The 18,273-nt window shown below is 41.2% G+C and overlaps 1 protein-coding gene across 1 annotated transcript; it reads left to right on the top strand.

The window, feature by feature from the left end:
• The first annotated feature begins 3,685 nt into the window (after positions 1–3,685).
• LOC107798188 (QWRF motif-containing protein 3) lies at positions 3,686–7,059 on the top strand. Its single transcript, XM_016621155.2, has 6 exons — positions 3,686–4,987; positions 5,079–5,198; positions 5,314–5,430; positions 6,387–6,476; positions 6,577–6,684; positions 6,832–7,059. Exons 1-6 carry the CDS (start codon positions 3,803–3,805, stop codon positions 6,922–6,924), a joined length of 1,713 nt encoding a protein of 570 aa, XP_016476641.1. The 5' UTR covers positions 3,686–3,802; the 3' UTR covers positions 6,925–7,059.
• Positions 7,060–18,273: the final 11,214 nt, after the last annotated feature.

An 18,273-nucleotide genomic window follows, 5' to 3' on the forward strand; every position in this document is an offset into this window, starting at 1 on the left:
CGGCCGCGTAATTCTGAGTGCGGCCGCACTCTTGCTTTCGCGGCCGCATAATTCTGATGCGGGACGCGTTCTTCTCTTTTGGATCTGGGTTGAGCTGAACTTTCGTGGACCGCATAATTCTAAGAGCGGCCGCGCTCCAGATTATGCGGCCGCATAAAAGTGATGTGGTCCGCGTTCTTGAGTGAAATCAACTCTCTGATTCTTCATCTTGCGGATCGCATAATTTCGATCGCGGCCGCACAAGGGACTTCTGCGGCCGTACAATTCTGGTGCGGTCCGCACTTCTCTCTTTTGCTCAAATTGTCAGCTCTCTGAATCTCAGTCATCGCGGACCGCGTAATTTCGATTGCGTCCGCACAAGGACTTATGCGGCCGCACATTTCTGGTGCGGGTTCGCGCTCATCACTTGGTCCAAAATTACACTCTCTGGATCTCCCTCTTGCGGACCACATAATTTTGATCGCGGCCGCACATTATTTGTGCGGTCCGCGCTTTAGACCTCTTTGCCCAGCCTTGGTTTTGTTAAACTTTTGACTCCTTTGTGAGTTGATTTTGATTCCTTTGGCTCATTTTGAACAATCCCTGCAAGCAAGAATATTTTATTAGTTTTCGGGAATACCTTGAAGCATTTTTGGCCTAAAACACAAGTAAAAGAGAGCAAATAATAGGTTAAAATCCCTACTTATAACACCATCCGGAAACCCCTGTTGCGGCCTTCGGTCCGTTGGTAGGGCAAAAATCGGGCCCTCGAAGTCCGCCTGTCCGCATCATAATCATCCTTTTATTTTCTCTCCTCTTTTCTCGTCCTTTGGTCGACGATGGAAAACCAACCTAATCATCTTCGATCCTTAGTTTTGATTCGTACCGGTTGTGGACATCCGCCCAGGTTGTTACTTGAAACTCGAGTAAGCTTTCTTTCAATTTTCGGGAAGCGTCTGAACTCCTCGGATTCAATCCCTTGGTGAATACTTCAGCCGCCCATTCATCTGGGACAACCGTGAGCAACACTCTCTCCTTCTGGAATCGGGTAATGAACTCTCGTAGTAGCTCAGATTCTCTATGCGCAATCCTGAATATGTCAGCCTTTTGGGCATGTACTTTTATAGCTCCGGCATGAACCTTGATGAAAGAATCTGTGAGCATTTCAAAGGAGTCTATGCAATGCTCAGGTAACAGCGAATACCACGTCAAGGCTCCCCTCGTGAGGGTTTCTCCAAATTTTTTTAGCAATACAGATTCAATTTTGTGAGGAGCTAAATCATTTCCCTTTACCGTCGTTGTGTAGGTGGTAATATGCTCCTGGGGGTCTGAAGTTCCGTCATACTTTGTCACTTCAGGCATTTTGAACCGCTTCGAGATTAACTCTCGTGTCATACTTGGCTTGTATGGAAATTGAGTATACTTTTTCGAATCCGGACCTTTCAGCACTGGTGGCGCCCCCGGGATCTGGTCCATGCGAGCGTTCACTTCCCTCATAAACCGTAAAAGTTTATTCTTGAAAGGATCATTCTCGTTGTTGAGGCCGGATCCGTTCCCCCTACCCCATCGGAGCCAATTTCACCCCTGGGGGTGTTGCTGTCGACCCTCTGCGTCGTTTGATTCGTGGGAACCCCGGGAGGAACTGGATCTCGTTTGTTTGCATTGTTTGAAGCTCCCGACGGCACTTGCTTCAATTCCGTCATAACCTTATCCTGTCACGTGAGGTGGTCTAGAATGATCGCTTGTTACTCTTACAAGACCCTTATTGCGTCAACTACATAATCCTCATTAGTATCATCGGGAGTGGTCTCCCGAACATCTCGAGAATATTGCCTATCATGCACCGCTGTAGCGACATTCCCCTCATTATGGGTGTCACTGATTGAGTCCTCGAAATGAGGCTGATCCCCTCGAATCTCGGGGTTGTGCATGTCGTTAACAGTGTTATCTGTCATTTCTTATGATTTTTTCTAAGACAAAATAATCAAAACATGTTAGTAAATAAAGGCAATGATCAATTTAATTACATGGCTGTCTAGGCCCCACGGTGGGTGCCAAACTGTTTACCCGTAAAATGGTACAGTTGAATTTATACGTGATTTCTAGATAAATGAATTAATTTGAGCCTAAAATAATAAAATAATTAAAGAATTATGCAATACTTAGCCTTAGGATATAGACGAAACAGTAGAAGCAACAGTTTCGGGAACAGGGTTTCCGGGTACAACAACAACGAAATCAAAAAGTAAGAAGATAAGATTGTATTGATCTTTGTATAGAATGTAGCGTAAGTTTGCTAGAAAATTCGTGTCTTTTACAATGACAATTGAGCTCACTATTTATAGCTATGAGGAAATCCTAGGATCGTGCCCTTTTTAATGTCAATTATGAGGGACATTGATGAAGATGTAACGGTGAACATAAATATCAAATTCCCTGTAATGGATAATTGTTCTTAATGCCATAAAATATTCTCTATTACATGCTATCGGGCGAAGAGTATTTATCATATCTTTATGAGCGTTATTCGAAATAGTTGCCTTCGGTCTTTGGCCATCCCCGTCTTGGGTTTCACGTGTCCCTTTTTTGGACGGCCACGTGTCATAGCATATTTTACCCTATACAATTAATTTCTACAACTTAGCAACTTCGCATATTCTAAAAGCAAAAAAAAAAAAAAAAAAGAAATGGGAGAAGGATATTGGAGTATTTTGATTTATACAGAGGATTCCCAATTGGTGAAAGTACTTACTTATACCAATCAGATTATATTTACATCAAATCATAATAATCAATAATGATCACATAGGCGGAATTCAAATTTTAATATTTATGAATTTTTACAGCAATTTTAAGTTTATGCGTCAAGTACATGTTTCCTTGGGTTGGGGGTTAACTTTGAAGTATGGAAGAAGATATATTTAAGTTTGTCTCTACGTAACTAAAGTTATCCATAACACAAGTTACAACCAATATGGAGAAATTGTAGGAAGATTAAAATATTATGAGAAGGACCCATTTTTCCTCATTTTAGAGGTAGTAATATAATGAAACTGAGGATACCTGAATCCAAACTGACTTACTTGCCCCTTGATGGAGAGACGTAATCACGAATTCACAATCATATTAAGCTAACTAACACTTTACACAAATTATGAAAGGGTTATTGATTTATTTATTGGTATTTTGGGAATAGAAAATTTTAAAATTACTACTCACAAATATTATTTCTTGCAAAAATAGAAGCTTACAATTATTTTTTACACAGGTCACCTTTGAAAAACACTGAATAGTTAAAAAAGGAAAAAAGAAATTTACAGAGGATAAATTAAATCCAAAATTAAAGAGGCACCAAGTGGCACCTCTTCAGCTTTCTATCCCAAAGCAACGCTAATACTAGGAATGCCGGCAAAGCTAAACAAACAGAATCCTCAAACGACACTCCATTTTGATAAAGATTAGTTGCTAATTTCTCCAAACCCAACATTATCTTTGTTGATGTCTTTTGTTTTTCTAACGTCTCTATCCAAGTCAACTCCCTTTGAGAACATTCAAAACTTACTTCCACTCATCAAAACCCAAAACTACCCTTTTTAATTCTTACCAAAATCTCTCCATATAAGGCTGTTTACGTAAATTCATAAATCCATTCACCAGAAATCCGGTAAATATGCCGGCTTAGCATCTATATTGCCGCCACATTTCAAGTGTTTGTTTTTAGTCTCATCCATTTCTGTAACAAACCAAAAATCTAAAATCCAAAAGCCAAAACTTTTATCTCTGGACTCTATTGTGTTGTTTGCTTGTTAATTTTGTTGTTACTATGAAGGAGAACGACTGTGAAAACATGGTTTTTGATCATTCTTTGACGCTAAAAAAGCCAAATTCAAGAAAAATAAGTTCAAGATATCTCTCCCACACTTCAAATCACTCAATTCTTGATACTGAGAATCAGTCTCCACAAAACATAGTGCCAAAACCAAGATCATCCACTGATTCTAGAAAGCATAAAAGCCTTGAGAATTCAGGATTAATGGGAAAACTTTGGCCATCTTCAAGTTCAACAATCGACACTTTTGGAAATCACTTAGGAAATGAGAGGCTAAAAGACATTGAAGAGCGCAAAAATTGCAAAACTCCAATGTTTCTTAGTAAGCAAAAGAGTTGCACGGAGTTTAGTAGATTTGAGAATGAAAAAGAAAGCACAAAAGAAAAAAGAAAATCATTTTTTGGTGGATCAATGAGGTACACTGGAAAACTCAAATTTCCAGGGAGATTTTCAACTTCTTCAAAGTCTTCAAATTTATTAGAAGATTATAGTGATCATATTGTCCCGGGAAGACTTTCTGTCGATGAGAACTCCCTTCGACGAAGATCTAATTCTGCACGAATTAGATCAGATATTTTATCAGACTTGGAACATGAATCTGAATATAGTGACATTGATTCAAACAACAGCTTGGATTCTCCTGTTATTCGGAGAAACTTAGCACCATCTTATATGGCACCAACAATGAGTTCAAGAAAAGCTGGAATTGAAGTTCCTTCAAAGTATATGCAAGATTCATCATCAAAATGGTCGCGAAGATGGAGTGCAGATTCTAGTGTTCAGAAGCCAGTTTCATCAGACAGTTCTCCAAAATTAGGACTCAAATTCAAGAATCCAATTCAAAGGATTGGTTCACTTAACAGTAAAACTTCTAAGTGGACTCTGTCTCCTGGAAGGCCAAACTCTCCTCCTATGTTGATAGAAAACAAAGGGACATTTATGTTAAATATGAAACCTCCGACGAGTCCTTCTAGGGGGAAAAAAGTCGGGAATTTTCTTAGTATGGGGCTTGAATTGTTCAAAGGTAAGAAATTTTCTTCTGTTGCAGCATCTCCTCTTCGGCCAGGCATGGCCGAGAGCGTTCATCAGCTAAGGATGCTTCATAATAGATTGATGCAGTGGAGATATGTAAAGGCTAAAGCTGATATTGTCAATCAAAATATAAGTAAACAGGCTGAGGTTTGTGTAGTCTTTTTTTAGTTTAAAATGTTGTGATGAGTACTAGGCCTTAGTTATAAAATCAGCTGATGGAGTTATTTGGTTTTCTCAGGCAAACTTAGTATATGCTTGGGGTGGTCTAATAAAATTGAGACAATCTGTGGTACAAAAGAAGTTGCAGCTACAGAGGCAAAAACTGGACATGAAATTGAGTTTTATTCTTCATGCTCAAGTAAGAACTTATTACCCTTAATTAATTTGGTAAAATGACATGATTTACCAAAAACCAAAACCATTACAATTGTGTTTAGGTAATATTTTTTGGCCATATATGAATGATTGTACAGATTAAGTTACTAGAAGCATGGGATTCTATGGAAAGGCAACACTCTTCATCAGTGTCAAAATCCATAGACGGTTTACAGTCTGCAGTTTGTAGGGTACCTCTTATTGAAGGAGCAACGGTAGGTCAATTCAAATAACTCATTTTATTCACTTGGTCTATTTGCTCTACCATGAAATATGCATCCCATGCGAATCTCATATCGATAAAACACAGGAGAGATACCGGCTATATAAGTAAATACGCATTAGATCCTAATGACGCATTTTAAAGTCGTGCTGGCCTCGGCCCAAAGCGAATAATATCACTAGTGGACAAAGCTGTTAAATATGGTATCAGAATCACTCCGCGTACGATGAGTCCCTAAGGGGTGTATGTGACACCCAGTCGAATCTCACATCAACAAAGCACGTGAGATATGCTGGGTATATAAGTAAACAAACCTTTGACTCTAGTGACGCGTTTTACAGCCATGCATGCTTATGCCCAAAGCAGATAATATACTAGTGGACTGGGCTATTACAAAAACAGAGCATTTAGCTGACAAGATTAATCCTACAGGTGGAACCATGAAATATGCACCCCATGCGAATCTCATATCGATAAAACACGGGAGAGATACCGGCTATATAAGTAAATACGCATTAGATCCTAATGACGCATTTTAAAGTCGTGCTGGCCTCGGCCCAAAGCGAATAATATCACTAGTGGACAAAGCTGTTAAATATGGTATCAGAATCACTCCGCGTACGATGAGTCCCTAAGGGGTGTCTATGTGACATCTCAGACGAATCGTGTCGATCTCCACCCAAAGCATATAATATCATTAGTGAACTGGGTTGTTAAATATAGTATCAGAACCACTCCGCGTACGCCCTAAGGAGGTGTATATGACACCTCAGGCGAATCTCTCATCGCCAAAACACGTGAGAGATGTTGAGTATATAAGTAAACAAGCCTTAGACCCTAGTGACGCGTTTTAAAGCCGTGCATGCTTAGGCCCAAAGCGGATAATATCACTAGTGGACTGAGCTGTTGCAAAAACAGAGCATTTAGCTGACAAGGTTAATCCTGCAGGTGGAACCACAATCGGCTATTATTACTCTTCAACATGCCTCAGATGTATCTTCATCGATCGAGAAGATATTATCCACTTTCTCATCAGGAGTAAGATTTCGACTTTGTAAATTCTTGCATTGCTTATATTGTTTCTAATAGTATAGATAGTTTCAGTAGAAAATGAGTTGTAAATTAAATTTTTGTTCAGGCTGAGAAAATTGCTGAAGTACTCAAGGAAATGGCAGAGGTAGCTGTACAAGAGAAGTTGCTATTAGAAGAATTCTTGGAGCTTTTCAAAAATATTTCTGCACTTGAGGTTAAATTTTTTTTTCTTTGCTTTATTGATTATACAAGTTGGGCATTTTTTGCAATACACAAAATTTCTTAATTTATTCAGATGCTTTATTTGATAAGATTAGCATTTGAGTTTTCTTTGTAAATCTTGTCTGTTTTGTATTGGCAGAGTCAAGAAAGGAGTTTAAAATGCAGCATTATGCAATTAAGATTGCAACAAGAACAGTACTGCAAAAAAGAGAAGAATATGGTATCTGCTTAGTCATTTGATCTCAGCAAACAAATGCTCAAGGTTTTAACGCATTCTCCTTTCTGGACGTGCATTATTATGTTACTTTTTTCATTGTATATTAGTGACATACGCCGAATTTAGTACAAGCGTGAAAATAGTGGCACAACAAACGTTTAAATAATTCATGTATATAAGCATTTTTACCCCTTGGGCGGCCCTCTACCCAGACCCTGTGTTTTGTTAATTGTAGCAAAATGACGTTATTTTGTGCCAAGAGTTTTAAAACACTTGAAAATGAATATAAAACATTGGATTACTAGGTACGCTAAGTAGTTCAATCGTGCAAACACTAAATGCATAAATTTAACAATTTATTGAGCTCTAACATACTTTCTTTAAAATCTTCAATTCTTAATTCTTGTATTTACATACCTTCATTTTATTGAATTTCTTAAAATATATTTTTATATTTTCTTCTTTGACAAACAAACTCTTTATAATTAGACCAATAAACAAACAATAAATAAAAATGACGAATTGACCTCCTATTCACTTATGAAAAGAAGAAGCTCAATCTAATAACCTGTTAGGCTATCAGAAGAACAAATCAATACTCAATAGATACACAAATTTACACAGAGAAAAGTACATTCGTTACAAACATACAAAGTTTCAACTTACAAAAACAAATATAATAAAACTAATTAATACAATATGCAAATAAAAGCTCAATGTAACACATAATATGATAAATTCTTTTCAATGAAGTCGGTTCATTAGAATCCACATCCTTGAAGACGTGTTTCTAATTGTGTTTACCCGAAAAACGGATAGAGTTTAATTTGAACGTAGTTCTAAGAATTTGTGGTATAACTTAATACAAATTATAAGGATAAATAGAAATCTCCAATATGGATACCAAATAAACAAGGTTGGAAAGAAGATGATTTTTAGGACTAAGCAAGATGAATCAATTTATAAATCTTAAAAGAATAACTCTTCAATATAGGAGTGTATGGTGCTTGAATTTACAATGTAAGCCAAAGAACTACCCTCTACAGAAATGTAGCCATCCTCTTTATAGTGGAGGATCCTGCTTTAGATATAATTAAAAATACATAGTGGAAAACCCATGATAAATTAATTTTTTTCCTAATTTCCGCCGAGATTCTCTCCCTTAGTGTGTTTGCAACGGCTCTTGTTTGTGAGCTCGAGATCGATCGTCCTCGGTGCTGGTCGGTAGTGCTTATAGAGCTCGATGTGGACTCGGAATCAAGTAATGATTTGGGCTCGGTATCGGTTGGCCTCTGCCCCTTAAGCTCGAAATCATCTCATCATAGTTCGATTTAGACCCGAGCTCGATAATGACTTCGAACTCGGTGTTTGACCTATACCTGAAATCTGAAGCTCGTTCATACCATCTTCGGAACCCATCTCGATATTATGAAGTCTTTCTTCGATCCATTATGTTTCGACCTCGATCAATCGTACGAAGGCCAAAATCTATTTCGATCGTATACAGATAGTCACATTGTTTCTCGGGAAGGATGTGGTGAGAAACGATATAATTTCTCAATGGCTCGATTGGATATGCGCTGACGTTTGCATCGAGCCCGACCATGACATCCGTGATAGCTGTCCGTCGGTTTAGCTTACCAAGGCATTTAATGTGTGTCAGACGGTGGTCAACCACCGCTGATATTGAACCGTCATTGCTTCAATCTATAAATAGCCCTTCTTTCCACCATTTATCACTTTTACGTCTTCAATCTTCAAAAAATATTTAAGTTCTTTTTCGTCTCTTCTGAGTTCATTCGCTGATCTGTGACTCTTTTCTGCAAAATTCTTCTTCTAAACCACCAAATCTTTGTCACCTTCTTTAAATCCAAAAATGGTGAAGACATCAAAAACCGTCCCCCAAAAAGAAAAAGCTTCTTCTTCCCAATCTGCCACCGATAAAATATCGGTGGATCCACAGCGTGAGGAGTGCGTTCCGGCGGCATGTGTTCTTACCTCCTATTTCAAACTCGATAAAGGTTCACCGGTTCCTGGCCGATGTGAGCCCGTATCGAGATATATTTGTTCGATAACCAGGGGGTATATCGAGCAGATAAAAAAAGATTGTAACTGGGGGAACAAAGAAGTGGTTGTACCGTCTCCCGAAGAGGATATTACTACTCACGTGAGAGGGTTTTTAAGTGTGTACACTTACCCTTTCACGTTAGGTCCCCTCGACCCTGTTATCATAGATTTTTGTCGTAAATATCTAATAACCCTAGGCCAGATCCATCCTTCTTTTTGGCGGATCGTTATTTTGATCTGATACTTTGTGAACAAAATTGAGGAGATGCCTTTCACCCTCGATCATCTCATCTGATTGTACCGTCCTCGCCTTTTTCGAGGATAGTTAATAAAACTTCAACGTCGAGCTACCAAGGCTCTATTCTCGAGCATAGACGAGGACATGGATCGAGGCTGGATGGACAGGTTCGTTCGAGTAAGGACTTCGGACCTGATTCCGACTGAAAAGATGTCTTTTCCCGAGGAGTGGAACATGAAGCGTAAGTATAGTTTTGATGTTATCTCTTACTATTTCGTCCTTTCATTTCTTTTCTCACCGATATCCCCCTTTTATGATGCAGCGATTTCCTGGATGCCCGGCGCAGTTCCCGATCTCAAGAATTGGGTACGGGATCCGGTTTGGACCTCCGCATACGCCGAGCGCTCATGGCGTGACTTGTCAAAGGGCCGACGGGAGGCCAAAAATCATGGTAAGCCCCTTTCTCGTATTTTTTAGTAGTTCGAACAAGATGCTTTCCATGCACTTTAATAAAATTTCCCGTATCTAGGTGTGTGCAAAGATGCAATTTTTAGGCCCTCGTTCGTCGAGGAAGAAGCTTCGGCCTCTATCCCAAAGCCGGTGAAAGATAATAAGAGGAAAAGAGCCCCCGTTCCCGAAGATCCAAAACCGAAGAAGAGGACGGCTCGTAAGTCGAACAAGAGTACTATTCCTTTGACCTTAAAATCAGTTCTGCGTCTAAGGGATCAAGAAGAAGAAGAAGAAGAAGAAGAAGAAGAAGAAAATGATGGGTCCGCGCTGGCGGCCCGAACGAAGAAGACCACTGACGTTCCACAGGCAGCTGGATCGATGGTGGTTCATAAAGCTCCGCCTCAAACTAAGGATATATTGGAGAAAGATTCGAGCAGAGTCCCCGAGTTGTTGGAGATTGAAGATGCTTCCCATCGAAGCTAATGGATGGGGGATATGTCTGAAGGGGCTCTCCCCGAATCTCTTCGAACCGAAGAGAATGCTCCAAGTGATTCACTTGGGGCAGTAGCAATCGAAGACTCGCCCACCTTCCCTGCTTTATCTGCAGGGGCGATTCGGGAAGCCCAAGCTTTGGGGGGCCTTGAACTAGACAGTCCTCATAATGGAGAGGATCCTTTTTGTGACCTGTTTACCAGTGTCGAGGACGCTACCGGTACAAGTGAGGCATCGGATCTTTTTCACAGAGTACAGCAGGCTTTGAATCAGGTAAGCCTTAAATTATTTTGTTGGCATTACCTTTATGTTTGCTTTTCTTTTCTAACTTTGTTTCTTCTTTCTTTGCAGGCCGCGACAGTTCATCGAGAAGCATGTTCTCGGTCTCGAACCGAGCTACGTCGATATAAGGCCAACATTCAACGGGTTATGGAGGAGAGGAACTCCCTTAAACTCCTCTTAGGGCAAAGGAGAGAGGAATTAAAAGGCCTCCGATCTGAGTTAGCCAAGGCTCACCAAGATCAGACTGATCTGTCCGAGCAGGTAATGATACTTTTAAAAGCCTATGGGCTCGATACCGGAACGATGGCTAATTTTTCGGTCTCACAGTTGCAGCAGAAAATTGAGATGATCAGAAAACTCAATGAGGAGGTAGATGTGATAAAAGCGGAATCCTTGAAGTGGAAAGAAGGTATGGATCGCTTTACTGCAGAGAAAGAAGCTGCTTGAGCCCAATTATCAGTGACCGAAAACCAACTTCAAAGTATGAAGGAGAAAAGCTCGGTTCAAGCAAGAAGAATAGAGAATCTCGAGGCTCGCTTGGCCTCTGAACTTGCCAAGGCCGAATCTAACACTGAAAAGGAAAAGGCCGATGCGGATGCACTCGTAGCCGTCTATCAGGCCGATGCTGAAGCTGCCCAGGTCCAAGCAAGAGAGGCAGCCGAGACCGCCGATACTCGAGCACATTGGGTCGTTGAATTTGCTAAGTGTCGATCTCAGAGGGAGACCCTCGAGGAGATCCATGCTCGAGGTTTCGATCTCGCTGAAGAGATTAAAAGGGCTAAAGAACTCGAAGCTGATGATGAAGCATTGGCTTCCGATAATGACGATAATGATAATGATGATAATGATGATGGGAGTAAGAGCGGGTCCGAGAACTGGGGGGGCCTGGTGGAGAAGAGACCGCTCCCAGAGATAACCAAGAAACTTAGCCCTTAGTTTCTATGTTGTAATCAATCATGTAAACAATCTTGTATATATATAAATATCTTTTTCTTTTACCAACTTGCTTCTATTTTGTTTCCTGCCTTGTGAAGATTTTATTCGTTCCTTATGAATGTTTTCATAAGGATTTAGGCAATTTGATCGAATTTGGACTTCGTAGCCTTTATAACCGAGTGAGTACTTACTCAAACTTGAAATAAGGTAGCACATAGGCTTAGTAGTCTAGTTGAGTGATTGTTTGAACTTGAAGTGATGTAGCCCTTAGGATTATTAGTTGAGTGAGTGATTCGAACTCGAAGTAATATAGCCCGTAGGTGTAATAGTTGATTGAGTGCTTGCTCGAACTCGAAATAAAAATAGCTCGTGGGCTTAGTAGTCGAGTGAATGATTCGAACTTGATGTAATATAGACCGTAGGCGTAATGGTCGAGTGAGTGCTTGCTCAAACTCGAAATAAAAGTAGCTTGTAGGCTTAGTAGTCGAGTGAATGATTCGAACTCGAAGTAATGTAGCATGTAGACATAATGGTCGAGTGAGTGCTTGCTCGAACTCGAAATAAAAGCTTAGTAGTCGAGTGAATGATTTGAACTCGATGTAATATAGCCCGTAGGTGTAATGGTCGAGTGAGTGCTTGCTCGAACTCGAAATGAAAGTAGCCCGTAGGCTTAGTAGTCGAGTGAATAATTCAAACTCGAAGTAATGTAGCCTGTAGGCATAGTGGTCGAGTGAGTGCTTGCTCGAACTCGAAATAAAAGTAGTCCGTAGGCTTAGCAGTCAAATGAATGTTTTGAACTCGAAGTAATGTAGCCCGTAGGCGTAATGGTCGAGTGAGTGCTTGCTCGAACTCGAAATAAAAGTAGTCCGTAGGCTTAGCAGTCAAATGAATGTTTCGAACTCGAAGTAATGTAGCCCGTAGGCATAATGGTCGAGTGAGTGCTTGCTCGAACTCGAAATAAAAGTGCCCCGTAGGCTTAGTAGTCGAGTGAATGATTCAAACTCGAAGTAATGTAGCCCATAGGCGTAGTAGTCGAGTGAGTGATTCAAACTCGAAGTAATGTTGCCCGTAGGCTTAATAGTCGAGAGAGTGATTAGAACTCGAAGTAATGTAGCCCGCAGGCTTAAAAGTCGAGTGAGTGATTTCGAACTCGAAGTAATATAGCCCGTGGGCTTATTAGTCGAGTGAGTAATTTCGAACTCGAAGTAATATAGCCGGTGGGCTTATTAGTCGAGTGAGTGAGTTCGAACTCGAAGTAATGTAGTCCGTAGGCTTAATAGTCGAGTGAGTGATTTTGAACTCGAAGTAATGTAGCCCGTAGGCTTAATAGTCGAGTGAGTTCTTTTGAACTCGAAGTAATGTAGCCCGTAGGCTTGATAGTTGAGTGAGTGTTGCTCGAACTCATTGATTTACCTTAAGCTTGTTTGCGTAATAAATCTTGGATATAAGATATCGGCAAAGAAGAAATTTTTCTTTGCAAGTCATTGTACATGTGTCCATGTTTTGTGTCAGGGCTCGGGCCAACTATATGGGCATGGCTCGTTTTGACCATTTAGCTCTAACAACTTTTCCTATCGGAACCCTGTTGTTATGAAGTAACTTTCTTGCATCGAACTTGATATATTTTAGGGCTAATGCCCCCCAGTATTCGAGGTCGATTGTAAAGAGGCCTCAGATACTGTCGATTTGTTTCTAAGTTAGCACGATCAATAGTTGCCTCATTAAAAAACTTGCCAAAAAAACCATTTGGGATAAAACCAGTCTAAGGGAAAAAGAGTGCAACGCGTGCTTTCAGACCTAGGCCTTCGTATTGAAGGATCCATCCTAGCTCCTGATCGGACTCCTGCAGGGGTTAGTTTCGAAATGTAAACGAATATGGGAGGGTCGTACCTTAGCAGTAGTATCGTTTTAGGTGCGACAAATTCCAATTGCTTGATAGTTATTTGTCGTTTATGATACTGAGCTTGTATGATCCTTTTCCGACGTTTTCGAGAACCTGATACGGTCCTTCCCAGTTCGGTTCTAGTTTTCCTTCGTTGGGATTTCGGGTACTGAGGGTAACTTTCCTTAGCACCAAGTCCCCGAGTTTAAAATGGCGAATCTTGGTTCTTCGATTATAGTATCTTTCGATTCGCTGCTTTTGGGTGACCAATTGGACGAGAGAAGCTTCTCGTTTTTCATCCGATAATTCGAGGCTAGTGTTCATAGCCTCGTTATTTGACTCTTCTGTTGCATATTAAAACCTAGCATTGGGTTCCCCGATTTCGACTGGAATCAAGGCTTCGGAGCCATATACTAAGGAGAATGGGGTTTCCCCAGTACTAGATTTTGATGTTGTTCGATATGCCCAAAGAACTTCGGGTAGGATTTCTCTCCATTTTCCCTTAGCGTCGTTCAGCCTCTTCTTTAGATTTTGAATGATAGTTTTGTTTGTTAATTCGGCCTGTCCGTTCCCACTGTAGTGATACGGTGTTGATAATATCCTTTTTATTTTGTGGTCTTCGAGGAATTTCGTCACTTTGCTGCCGACAAACTGTTTCCCATTGTCACACACTATTTCGGCTGGTATTCCGAATCGACATTCGATATGATCCCAGATAAAGTATATAACCTCTTTCTATCTTACTTTCACGAACGCCTGTGCTTCAACCCATTTAGAGAAATAGTCAGTCATAAATAGAATGAACTTAGCTTTACCTGGGGCCGATGGTAGAGGGCCGACGATATACACTCCCCATTCATGAATGGCCATGGGGATAGGACTGAAAGAAGTTGCTCTCCGGGCTGATGAATCATTGGTGCAAACCTTTGACATTTGTCACATTTTCGAACAAACTCCTTCGCATCTTTGTCTATATCGATCCAATAATACCCTGCCCTGATTATATTTTGGGCTCATTAGCACCAGAGTGATTTCCACAAGTGCCCCCGTGTACCTCACGTAGGATGTAGTCGGTATCTCCTGGACCTAAGCATACTGCCAATGGTCCATCGAATGTCCTTCGGTATAACGTTCCATCTGCAGTTAATGTGAATCGAGCAGCTTTGGTTCGTAGGGCCCTCGAATATTTAGGGTCTGATGGGAGATTTCCATTCTTTAAGTATTCAATATACTTATTCCTCCAATCCCATGTTAAGCTTGTAGAATTTATCTCGGCATGACCTTCTTCGATCACGGATCTCTAGAGTTGAACGACAGTCCCGAAGCTTATCTCGCCTTCCTCGACCGATGATCCCAAATTTGCAAGTGCATCGGCCTCACTGTTTTGCTCTTATGGAACATGCTGTAAAGTCCATTCTTTGAAATGGTGCAAAGTGACCTGCAGTTCGTCCAAATACCTGTGCATTTTATCTTCTCGAACTTCGAAGGTTTTGTTTACTTGATTTACCACCAGCAAAGAGTCACACTTGGCTTCAATGACTTCTGCTCCCAAGCTTTTAGCTAGCTCGAGACCTGCAATCATGGCCTCATACTCGGTCTCGTTGTTAGTCAACCTAGTAGTTTTTGATAGATTGCCTAATAGTGTTATCCGTAGGTGGCTTTAAAATGATGCCTAGCCCGGACCCCTTCACGTTCGAAGCCTCGTCCGTTAAAAGAGTCCACACCCACGATGACATACCCGATTTAAATAAGAGTTCTTTTTCAACTTCAAGTATGAGGGTCGGCGTGAAATCAGCCACGAAGTCCGCTAAAATTTGAGACTTGATGGTCGTACGGGGTTGATATTCGATATCGTACCCACTGAGTTTGGCGGCCCATTTGGCCAATCAGCCTGATAGTTCGGGCTTGTGAAAAATATTACGGAGTGGGTAAGTGGTCAATACACATACTGGGTGACATTGAAAGTACGGTCTTAACTTTCTAGAGGCGCTTATCAGTGTAAGTGCCAATTTTTCTAAGTGTGGATATCTAGTTTCTGCTTCTCCTAAGGTTCGACTTACATAGTTGACGGGAAATTGCGTACCTTGCTCTTCTCGAACTAGGACACCACTTACCGCGATTTCCGATACTACCAAGTATAAGCAAAGTTTTTCGTATGTTTTTGGAGTATGAAGCAGTAGTGGGTTCGATAGATATCGTTTTAATTCCTTTAATGCCTGTTGGCATTCTGGGGTCCAAGCGAAATCGTTCTTCTTTTTGAGTAGAGAGAAAATTTGTGACTTCGATCTGACGACCTTGAAATGAATCGGCCTAAGGCTGCAATCCGTCCTGTTAGCATTTGCACGGCTTTTATGCTGTCCACGATGGCGATATCTTCGATGGCCTTGATTTTATCGGGGTTAATCTCGATCCCCCGATTTGACACGATGAAGCCAAGGAACTTGCCTGAACCGACCCCGAAAGCACATTTCTCGGGGTTGAGCTTCATGTTGTATTTCCTTAAAATCCCGAATGTTTCCTGCAAATGGGTCTAATGGTCATCTACGCGCAGAGACTTAACTAGCATGTCATCAATATAAACTTCCATTAATTTACCTATTTGTTTCTCGAATATTTTATTTACTAGGCGTTGGTAAGTAGCTCCTACATTTTTTAGCCCGAAAGGCATCACATTATAACAATATGTTCCATACTTGGTGACAAATGAAGTCTTTTTCTGGTCTTCCGGATTCATTTGGATTTGATTATACCCGGAATAGGCATCGAGAAAAGTAAGGATCTCGTGGTCGGCCATGGCATCGATCATGCGATCGATGTTAGGCAGTGGAAAAGAATATTTGGGGCATGCCCTGTTTAAATCCTTGTAATCTACACACATTCTAAGTTTGTTTCCTCTTTTAGGGATTACAACTACATTGGCTAACCATTCGGGATATTTCACCTCCCGGACGGGCCCTATTCTGAGAAGTTTAGTTATCTCTTTTGCTTTATTGGTTGGAACCTAGGGTCCAGGCTTAGCCGATGCATTGTTATATCCGGTGGGATCCCTATTATATCTAAATAGGACCAAGCAAAACAATACATGTTATCGATAAGAAATTGAATAAGCATGTTCCTGAGTTCGGGGGTTAATCTTGTTCCCAGGTATACCTTTCGTTCGGTCAAATTGCTCGATTAATATGACTTGCTCCAACTCTTCAATCGTTGATTGGGTAGAGTCAGAATCATGGGGAAGCACAAAGGATCGAGGGATCCTTTGATCATCATCTTCATCGATCTTCTGATTTTCTGGTTGGGTTAAAGCCGGTGTCTGTGATTGCTATTTGGCATCTAGTTCCCCTTTTGAGCTCGAGCCCTTTATTGGCGAAGGCGAGGATATCGGATTCACTTCCTCGACGACAAACATTTCTCTTGCGGCCGGTTGTTCTCCGTACACTGTTATGACCCCCCCTCGATGTCGGGAATTTAAGAACCTGGTGTAGGGTCGAAGGTACAGCTCTCATGTTGTGGATCTGTGGCCTTCCAAAAAGGGCATTGTACCTCATGTCACCTTCGATTATGTGGAACTTCGTTTCCTGGATGGTCCCGGCTACGTTTATCGGCAGAATTATCTCGCCTTTAGTGGTTTCACATGCCATATTGAATGTGTTTAGAACCAAGGTCGCGGGTACGATATGGTCCTGTAGACTGAGTTGTTGCACGACCTTCAATCTAATGATGTTGGCCAAGCTACCTGGATCAATTAACACACTCTTAACTTTAGTTTTATTCATAAGTACGGATATTACCAGTGCATCGTTATGAGGTTGTATGACTCCTTCTGCATCTTCATCATTGAAGGACAAAGTTTCTATGGGTGCGTAATCTTGAGTTCGAGATCGCTTTTCTCTCACAATCGATGTCTTAGTGCGTTTAAGCACCGGACCTTGAGGGGTATCGACGCCGCCAGTGATCATGTGAATGACATGTTGCGGTTCTTCTTGTTTGGTTTGCTTGCCGAAATCCCTGTTTTTGAAATGGTTCTTCGCCCTGTCGCTTAAATATTCTCTATGGTTCCCTTTATTGAATAACCAGGCTACATCCTCTCTTAGTTGCTTGCAATCTTCTGTTATGTGGCCATGGGTGCCTTGATATTCGCACATTTGATTAGGATTTCTCTGGGCAGGATCGGTCTACATGGGTCGAGGCCATTTAGTGTCTTTGATGCGTCCAATAGCCGACACGATGGCGGATGCATCAATGCTGAAGTTATACTCCGATAACTGAGGCGCTTCCTTATATTCGGTAGGCTTGTCGAACCCACTTCTGTTCATCAGTCCCCGAGACCCTTGACCTCGATCACTTCTTTTGTTGCTTTGTCCGGGGTTACATCTCGATTCATTGATTCTATGGTTTCCATTATACGGTCGGTATTGATCCCTGATCGGACCTTATTCTCGATTGATATCCCTTCGAGCAGTGGGTTCAGACCCCTAACTGATCATCTTCGACCCTAATTTTTGATTGGTACTGATTGTGCACGCCCGCCCAAGTGATAGTCGGGTACTTGATCAGGTTGTGCTTCAATCACCGTGAAGCCATCGAACTTCGTTCGTTTAAACCTTGAGTGAAAGCCTGAACAGCCCAATCGTCTATGGCCGGGGGTAGATCCATTCGTTTTATTTGAAAACGAGACACGAATTTCCTTAGCATCTCGTTATCCTTTTGTCTTACCTTAAACAGGTCCAACTTCCTGGTCTCGATTTTTATGGCCCCGACGTGTGCTTTTACGAAGGAATCCGCAAGCATAGCAAAAGAATCGATAGAATTAGATGGCAAATTATGATACCATATCATTGCTCCCTTTGACAGGGTTTCACCGAATTTCTTCAATAATACGGATTCGATCTCATCATCCTCTAGATCGTTCCCTTTGATGGCACATGTGTATGAGGTGACATGTTCATTGAGGGTCAGTAGTTCCGTTATATTTAGGAATCTCGGGCATGCAGAACTTCTTTGGGATCGGTTTAGGAGT

The sequence above is a fragment of the Nicotiana tabacum genome, chromosome 2 (genome assembly GCF_000715075.1).
Source record: "Nicotiana tabacum cultivar K326 chromosome 2, ASM71507v2, whole genome shotgun sequence".
NCBI lineage: Eukaryota > Viridiplantae > Streptophyta > Magnoliopsida > Solanales > Solanaceae > Nicotiana > Nicotiana tabacum.